The sequence below is a fragment of the Pollachius pollachius genome, assembly GCF_949987615.1.
Source record: "Pollachius pollachius genome assembly, chromosome: 4".
Classification (NCBI taxonomy): Eukaryota; Metazoa; Chordata; class Actinopteri; order Gadiformes; family Gadidae; genus Pollachius; species Pollachius pollachius.
The window spans coordinates 12,946,147-12,956,020 of record NC_136937.1 but is presented as its reverse complement, the minus strand read 5'-3'; the positions used below and the strand labels follow the sequence as shown (position 1 = coordinate 12,956,020).

The 9,874-nt window shown below is 42.3% G+C and overlaps 1 protein-coding gene across 1 annotated transcript; it reads right to left on the bottom strand.

Annotated features, from left to right (window-relative positions):
* Nucleotides 1-796: 796 nt before the first annotated feature.
* Nucleotides 797-3,154, bottom strand: LOC307075186 (uncharacterized protein; the record flags this gene model as incomplete). The annotated part of the gene is made up of 3 exons (XM_079735692.1): nt 2,706-3,154; nt 2,434-2,621; nt 797-808 (listed from the first exon to the last, which is right to left on the bottom strand). The coding sequence occupies exons 1-3, from the start codon at nt 3,100-3,102 to the stop codon at nt 797-799; spliced, it is 597 nt and encodes a 198-aa protein (XP_079591818.1). The 5' UTR covers nt 3,103-3,154.
* Nucleotides 3,155-9,874: the final 6,720 nt, after the last annotated feature.

Below are 9,874 nucleotides of genomic sequence, written 5' to 3'. Positions count from 1 at the left end.
TCAAACCAAAGTATCGTGAAAGCCATATAAAGGCAGCGATATTTGCTCTTGTAATTAAAAAGGGTTTTGATGATGCAGATATTGGAGTATTGAGCTTGACATATGCCTTGAGCCATGTTGTGTTTGGATGTTGGCACTGTAATTTAAAACAGTAACCTACCATAGTGGTTGGTCAGAAACCAAAAGCTGTTTGCCTGTGGTCTAGTTGTTCCTTCTTTGTGGTTTAGCAAGGGTGGATTTTCCTGTCTGACTTCAAAAGTTTGTGAGGATTTATGAATCTTAAGGTTTACTTATAAAGGAATTTATAAGTAAAGCTTTTAAAGATTAGTTTTGTTTTCCTTTACGAGGGATTAAATGCATTTTAGCAAAAGAAACACAACCAAAACCCGACTGAAATCGATTTGTGTGCAGTGAAAAGAACATTGAAAAGCTATGAAAATGAAGACTGAGAAGAAATAACTGAAATGGTGTTGCAGTATACAGATGCCACCGGATAGACACGCAGATCGGGCAACATTTGGCTTTGTGTTAAAGTGTTGCCAGGACAGGGCAACATGCGCGGTGCACAGTGACAGCTGCTGCAAGATACAGTGCGTCATTATGTATGCCCCCTAATCCTGCGAATATAAAATCAATACCAAAAAGGTATTTAAATCGACATTATAATCCCTATATGCATGAGATTTTCTCATTTCCTCCTGTGTAATACACTGCGGGGTTATCCATGCAAATCCTTTTCATGGACAGGGGAAGTCAGAGTGGTAAGAAACCGGTAGTACCGCAATTACAAGTCGGATCACATTGCCTTCTAAAAGCAGAAGGCGAGGGTGCACACATGGGCTGAGAGGCACCACATCAAAGTGTGGCCCTTTTGTTAAACCCGCATTGGATAAAGAAGGGGCGAATGATTCTTCAGTTCTTTGGGAAATATGTCGTCACAAAATTGTGCACATTCCGGAAGACACGTCTGTGCGGTAGTGATTACTTTGGGGAGACTATAGTTCCATTGGTTTTAAATGAGACAAGACCACCCCCTTCCCCCCGCGCCAACCCTTTATGCTTACTTCCTATGAAGGAATGCCTTGCTTTGGTTGTGGCTGTTTACCCACGATATTTATGTTGGCAGTGCTGTCGAATATTGACAAGGGTATGTAGTGGGTATCCGACATGCTATTACCCATGTGTCAGACTGACTTGGATACACAAACTACATTGCTATTCCAGTCTCCTATACTTCTCTGTTTTGCCCTGTGGTTTTCCTCCTCTCCGAAACACATCCAAATAGAGAATAAATCATTCTGCAGCACCGCTTCAGTGTCAAGGAGGAAGATGTCCACACCATCAGCCGAACCTTTGGCAATATACAGTTAGGAAAAGAGATGATATGTCAGATCCAGACATGGGCATTAACTGTAAGGAGTCTTTAAATGCAATCATATTTTATTGTAATACAGAACAATATAACTGAACCAAAAGCTAGACTGGGCTATTATAACCAAATGATATCCAGTTAGGTATGTTCTAGATATTCATTGTTTAGGATTTCCTGTAGAGGAAGACAACGAAGCTGTCTATGATTGGTTCTGAGCTGCTTCTCAAACCCTCCTTCTGGGTTCCTGAAGGAGTCGTCCTCATTTCTGTTCTCGTCCCTTCAGCGGGGCTTCAGCTCATGTCCGCCTTCTCGACGGCGGCAGGTTTTAAAAACAAAAGCAATCCATGCTTCAGTCACAGTCATTGTGTGTAGCTGCACTGGCGCGGGGGAGGAAAACGTCCCCACCATCACCAGCACATTTAGCCATAAAGACATTACGGCAGATTAGGACTGGTCTTTTAATCTGAGCCAGAAACATGATATTTATCCCCTGGGGTTAAAGAAATGCATTCCAATCTAGAGTAGGAATATAAAAACAGAAAGTTAAGAAATAAGATATGCACGAATGGACATTACTACAATATATAAAAATGGTATACTATATATCATACATAAGTGTACATATTAAAAAACGTTCCTATTGATTGTGACAATTAGACGAAGAAATTAATTGCTTAATGACCTTAGTCAGAGGTATGGCATTATATCATGTTCTTTGCATGTTCTAGTCTCTCTCTCTCTCTCTCCCTCTCTCTCTCCCTTTCTCGCTCTCTCTCCCTTTCTCTCTCTTTTTCCCTTTCCCTCTCCCTTTCTCTCTCCCTTTCCCTCTCCCTCTCTCTTTCCCTTTCCCTCTCTCTTTCCCTCTCTCTCTCCCTTTCTCTCTCCCTTTCCCTCTCTCTCTCCCGCTCTCTCTCCCTTTCCCTCTCTCTTTCCCTCTCTCTCTCCCTTTCCCTCTCTCTCTCCCGCTCTCTCTCCCTTTCCATCTCCCTCTCCCTTTCTCTCTCCCTCTCTTTCTCCCTTTCCATCTCCCTTTCCACTTCCCATTCCATCTCCCTTTCCACCTCCCTCTCCCTTTCCCACTCCCTCTCCCTCTCCCTCTCTCGCTCGCTCCCTCTCCATCTGGGTTCCGGAATCAGGGGGAGACGTGCTCTCTCCTCATCCTCTGGCCCCCTCTCCTCATCATAGTCCGTCTCTGTCTTCAGCACGGGGGCTTTGATTAATTTCCGCCTTTTCGGCGTCGGCAGCTTTTCTAGGGGGAAAAAAGAACACAACAGACATAAGAGATGGCTCTTTATGGGCAACACATTAATCACAAACAAGGAAACCTTTGTACCTGGTTGATCGTTAGACGCAGATTCGCCCCGTGTACTGCTGGCGTCGGTGTCCGACAGGGGACCGCTCTCAACGGAGGGATCGGCACAGAGGCTGGACTCCCCCCAGATCGCCTGACACAAGTCGAAATACGTCCAGTCCAACCGTCCTCTACCCGTCTTGCCATTATAGTTGTTGACCTGGTGGAATTTTCTGCGCAAATTCTTGAGTTTGCTCATCACCTGCGCCTTGGTTCGAGAATAGCCCCGTTCGCGATGCATTCTGGCAAGCTTCTCCAATACGGGACCGTCCTTCACTGTCCCGGTAATGTGACGGTGGATCTCGTCCAATGCTCGGAGTGCGAGGAGCTCCCGGACCTCGAAGTCACCCCAATTTCCCGTCATTTTGGACACTATCATTAGATTCTTTATTTACTTGTCTCTTTTTCTTGAGTTGTTTTTAAATCCCCCCTTGGCGGGTCGCACACATAATACGTCATCAGAACGGAGGCGTCGTTTCGGCTTTGTTCTGCCTCCGCTACCGTAACATTCCCGTATTGAACAGGCTATGTGACGTATGTGTTGCTTATTGCTCCCTCTGGCACCCATGTACTTTAATGACAGCACCACTGATGTCTGCTGTCATTACACTGTTATGCAGTTGTTATACACTCAACACTCTTTCACTTTCGTGTTCGCCAGGAGAGGAAAAGCTTCTCATCATGAGTGGTTGGTGGATGCTGCAGGAATCAAGGTCTTTAATAAAGAGTGCAGAGGGTAGCAGTGAGTTTGTTGATGCTTTGGGTCCATTCAGAGTTATTAGAAAATCCCACCAAAAGGCCCTTCCCGTGCCTCCCATTCCATTTAAGGAAACGTCATCTCCATGATGATCACATATTTAAACATTTCATGATTTGTTATTGCAGAATCCAACTTATTTCCAAAAGGACGATGTTTGACTTGCTCCTGCTATTGCAGGACTGTTTGTCATAGCCTACATGGCTTAAATCTGCCACTGCAGGACTGTTGGTCATACATACTACAGGACTGTTTATCATACATAACTGCATCTGCCATTGCAGGACTTGCAGGTTTGTCAAACATGTCTACGGGACTGTTTGTCATACTTGACTACATCTCGTACTGCTGCAGGACAGTTTGTCATGCTTGAATACCTCCTCTACTGCAGAAATGTTCATCTCACCAAGGACACCTTTGAAAAGTGTCCATATTAAATGGGACTTTGCTCAACCCTATTACTCTAAAAGCAAGCAGTTCCTACCATTAATCCTGACATATCATCAGTTATTTTCTTCAGAGTTGGTTAAACGCAAGTGTTTGATTGATGGTTTAGCAACTGTTTTGTCATATTTATCACATCCCTTGACACTATTTTGGAGGAACGAATCCCACAAAAGATGTTCAATCAATCAATATCTGAATCATTCAATGGCTTTTTAAACATCCCGCAAAAGTCTCCTATACATTTTTAAACCTTTCCTTTCACCTCACAGCATTTTTGTTTAGTTAGTCTTTTTTTATGTGGAAATTCTTAATGCCACTCAAGGTGTTTCTTAGAAGTTTCCAAGATGTAACTTTATTGATTAACTTTATACGTATAAATAAATTCACAGACAGACAGCGTTAGTTATGGGAGTTTAAAGATAAATGACCAAATTTGTAATCAGAATTATCTCTTAATGCGAGTATGGCTATTACATCCATTGTGTTATTTTTTACTCCGACACCATCTCTCTAAGTCAACTCTCCTGTCTTTGGTGTGACAGGAACATTGTGTTTGAGAGAGGGGAGTGCTGATCAACTTCTTAGGATTTTTCATAGTGGAAGTCGTCAAGTCATTTTTGTTGCTCATATTTACGGTAATGGATTGGCTCAATGGGCCTGTTGAATCGATGTGTGTTTGTGTACCCATGCATATTTTTTCCATCTGCTGCAGACAGTAATAAATCATTTTGCAGTAGATGTCGTTATTTTGAGTTGGAGACCAAACACAATTCAATGAGGCCAACATTTAGTGGTTGTGGTCACCCATCCGTGTGAGGGCTTAAACGTGCAAGTACTCAAACCGTGTGAGAGTGTGACTACCCTTCGATGACCACTGCTTTGGTGGTTTGTACAGGTGCTTGGGCCGACCCTGCTTGGGAAATCACCAGCCCAGCTCAGCTTATTTCCGCGTTGGACCATGTATGATATACGGGTAGATATATGGATGCACAACTGGGGAAATGGTTCATGTATGGTTGGTTCGATGTAACATGGGATGGATTGACGCTATTCGTACCTGAGAGTGGTGTATCAAAGTGTTCATCCGACACACACACTCACTCACCCTCACACACATACACATACACACACACACACACACACACACACACACACACACACACACACACACACACACACACACATACACACTAATCTGGATATTGACATTTTCACATGGATCATGGCATACATAAATTCATGTGGCATATGCACTAATGACGGATCGATACGGGGGATAACATCACATTGCAACAAAGGAGATAGACAGTGATCAAAGCCAGCAAAGTCTGATTGGCCCCTGAGGATCAGCTGACCTGTAGTTGCATCCTGTTAGCCACGTCTCATCAATTACAACCTGCACATGATCTAAGATAATAAGTGATGAAGAGAAACTTAATTTTAGGACATGTTGGCCAGCAAAATGTTTGATTTAATATTAGAAAATGATCATTGTAGAGTAGTCTCAGTTCAGTGAGACAATGGGTGAACAAGATCCTTATAGGGAAACGACAATCGTCGGGAGTGACGATGGTCACTGGAGTGACCATTGTCGAGAGTTTAGGATTGACAGGAGAGGCCAAGTTAAACATATCCACATCCACGGGGGATGTGGATATGTCTTCAAGTCTGCAAGCAAGGCTGCAACACAGTTAAAGGAAACTACACAACAAAGAAGTCAGTCAATTGGCCTTGCCTGAGTTTCAGACTTTGCAATGCAAATGACAACGATCTTAATAGCTCTCAGTCGGAGAGAGGAAGGGAATTATATATGTAAGGTTAATATAATTTGTATATAATTCTATATTATAGTTATGGTTGATATTTCCACGACAATATGTATCTTTGATGGCTTGTTCTCCCAACACCCGGCCTAGACATGCCGGTTTGCATTCATGGCTTTTTGACCCGCTTGCTTGTTTATGGAGGTCCGGATAAGATGTCCAAGTCAGATGTGTGAATATTCTTTTCAGCTGCATTTTATGTTTCACATCAGACAGGGAGTGGGTGTTGTAATTGTGTTTTGTATGGGTGGATCTGTTAAGACAGCCTAGACATTCTGAAGCAGTTATATTTATTTTCACCATAGAGTCCCACCAAACCCCCCAGCTGGCTGCTTTAACTACATTATTGTTCTGCTTCGTTCAATTTCGGTCTTTAGTGTTATTCTTTTTCCCTTTAGAGCTAATATGCTTTTTATTTGTGTGTGATTGATATATATTTTCACAAAAATAAATCAATTCAGAATCAATGTTTAACATCAATGTTTTGCAGAGTTGTAGATTATTGTAAATGTCGTGAAATGAAACAACCAAAAGTGATGGTGTTCTCTAGCGGCCCAAAGAGAGGCAATCGTTGTCGTCCAAAATCTTTTTTAAAACAAGTCACAGACGCGTACATTGGTCTTGGCTTGCAGAATATGGCCGAATGAAGCGGGTATGAACACGTTCTGTGGGTTGAGACAACAGATCTGCACCGGCCTTTTGTTCTTGACATTGTTTGTGTGCGTGTGCCCTCTTGAAGTCCACAATCATTTTAAGTGTGTCACACTAAGGTCAAACTTCATCATAATGTAGCCGGTGCATTTGTAAATTGATTATGCAGAACGTAGTGTCACTGTCTTGTGTGTTGTTCTATTCTCATGGAGATTTGTCTGTTTTTGAGAGATCTTTCCCGGTCCAAGGGGAGCTCATCCACTAATCAGGATGAGCAAGTTGGCTGGAGTGTTGCTCCCCCGCCCCCCTGGTTTCCTCTTAGATGAATGGCATTGCAAGCACGCTGTTGTTATTCTGGATCTTTTTACTATCCCGGTCTAGTCAGGTTTGACTCCCCTGTTGGCTCTCTCTTTTGGCTAGGCAACACTCTCCGTCCTCACTAGACCTCTGTTATGCATTCACACTCATTCAGCCTGTCTAACCTTCCTCCTCCCAGAATTGCATCATGTCAGCCAGTATTGTGTGCTCTTCAGCATCGTTCCATCCACTTCCATCAAATCCATTTAATCATTTATTCAAAGCGTTCTCACAAAGTCTAATGCCAATTAATGTTGTGAAAATACCAGAAGGATTAGCTCTTGGATGTCAATAGATCAATGGGTATTTCATTAAATCACAGTTTTTCATCATGATTGACAGTCAATTACTCAGAGTGGCATATCAGTGTTCAGCCTCATATACGTTTAGTCAGGTTCCAAACCTTGTTTTATACATAGTGCTCTTCTGCTTGGACAGGTCACCTCCAACCGCTACTCAATCAAACGTGGACTCTCCCCTAGAAGCCCTAATGGCTCAATGAGCTCCCCCTACTGGCTGATTGATTGAATTGTAATCCATAGTTAGACCGGAGTATAACGGACAAGGTTACACACCTACACTGAATCAAAAGGTTTTGCCATTATATGGTTATGTTATACATATATCTATATATTTATATATAGATATATATATGTTGCATCAAGTACGAGGATATATTAAGCCTTATACTCTCCTACTGTATTTACATATATTTTGAAGTTAATTCCCATACATGTTAACAATAACATACCATTGACCTTAGTATCAGAAGTATGAGTGTGTTTAGTAGCACATTTTGTTATACATCGAAAAATGAATAAATGTGAAGCAACCATTTTGCCTTGTCAGAAATTGATTACTGTTTAAGCAGCCAGACGTCTGGCCTGCTTCAAGGAGACAAAGTTCAATGAATTGCACTCAGAAAAAACAAACATAACCACATTAAAATGATGGCAATCTGTTACCACAGTGGGCACACTACATTTTTTCTATAATCAACGTTTGGAATGGACTTTTTTGCAATTAATTACAAGGTCATCCATACAGTATCATTGGGATTTTATTCAAATTGTAATTGCATCGGCACGAGATGGAGGAAATTATCAATTATTAATACAGGTAAAAAACGTGCTTTGGAATATTCCCGATGAAAGCACATATAATCTAAAAGATGGCCATCATATTTCATAAAGGTCAGCCAAAAGACCCTGTTGGCTTTGTTTCGATTTGTTCATTTTAATGTCCTGCGTGGCAACCACCAAATACGGGATGAGAGGTACTGACATTCAAATGTATCCTAGAGTCAGAGTCATAGAAGAACAGAAAAGGTCAATATTAGGAACAGTGAACCCTTGGTTGCACATTTAAGGGTGCAGTGTGTTTCCACCGAGTACTATTGCACAACACAAAAGAGCTGTGGGTAATTTATGCATTTATGCTGTTTTGTCTTTCATGGTGAGTCTGGTGGAAAAGCTCCAGAAGGTGAGCTAATTGGATGCAGATTGGCTCTGTGCCTTTTAAAAATGAATAGAAAAAATGTTCCCTGGAAAAGCGACTACAGAGATCTTGTGATTACATCTCGTGTCATCAGCAGGCGGCTTTTCCGGGTCTGCAAACAACATACACACACACACGCACACACACACACACACACACACACACACACACACACACACACACACACACAAATACAATTCTGTGATAGTGAAATTGTGGAACATTTTCACTATACGTATTGCAAGTATGTCCTTTGCATATGGAAATATTAGTGCGAAGCATTGTTGGTCAAAAAACAAAATTAATTCATAATAAAGATAAAACACAACAAAAAACATTTCCCCACAAATGAAAGAGTCCCAGCAGGACCTTGATAAGAGTGTCTGCGTCAGACACCTGTCCCGCGTCACAAGCGACAGATGAACTTTGAAAGCCGTAACGTGTGATTTAATGATATTCTGCCTCTTGGGGTTGACGCAAGGGGCCTTTGGCAGGACGACCTTGGTTCCACTCAAGGCGACAGCGACAGTGTCTATCTCCCCACTCCACTTTGTGCATAACAAGGAAAGATAAGATTCAGGCGTTCCCAGCAACGGACGGTCCAGACGCTAAACACACACCACCCCTACCTCCGCCCCGGTCCACGGCCGTGCACACGGTAGAAGGGGAGGGCCGGGAGGGGTCTAGGGTCTGTGAATTTTTGCCGTTTTTGATCTCTGACGCTCTTGGTGTGTGTGTCAGGAATCATTATGTTTTAATTGACTTTCCGTGGCTATTTATGGGGCTTTGAAGATGGGAGCAGTGGAGTATAAGCTTTTTGATAACCACTTGTTTCTGCTTGGCTGTGTTGCAGCCCAGGCAGCACTTAAAATACATCCATAGAGTTCTGTTGTCCTTCACATAAGCGTCCACCCTCTTGAGGATAATGTGCCGCTGTGCTGACTTAATAGTCTGCATAATGTGTTTGGCATTCTTTACACTAATTGAAATAAACATATATTTAGCAATGGTACTAAAAGTAAAAAAAAAAGTGCGACATAGCATTAGGTGGGCAGCGGAACACTTAAAAGTGTAAACAGTGTTAAGTAGGCCTTATTTGGTTCTTGCTAATGAGCAGCTTTTCCAAGGTTTCTCCAGATCACAATTCCTAAACACTTTTCCCCAATTTCAATTAATATTGAAAATGTCTTCCATTTTTTATTAATGGATTTCAATCTCATTTGAATAAAGGACAGGATAGAAAGTCATTTGAAATGGTGAGTGCTTCTTTACCTTCTGTGTAATTCGATTCATTTCACCCACATCCTTGAGCATGTGCACTGTAATATTTAAACGTCTTATCCCCATCAATGACGTGGGTCTCATATAAAACCTATTTGAGATAGGCGGTTGAGGCTTGAGAAAAGAGAGAGCTCTGGATTGAGGAGCTGGTCCCAAACCCAATGACACTTCATAATTACACTGTGATTTGATTCCAGTACCCCAGTCATGCTCCACACCATTCGACCCCAGCGCGGTAACGGCCCCGGGGGAATGCAGCTCTGTGGCCCGATCACATCTCTTAAAGTCTCACCTGAACAGTAAGTCGTACAGAGGGTTAGCACCCAGTAGAGGAGAAC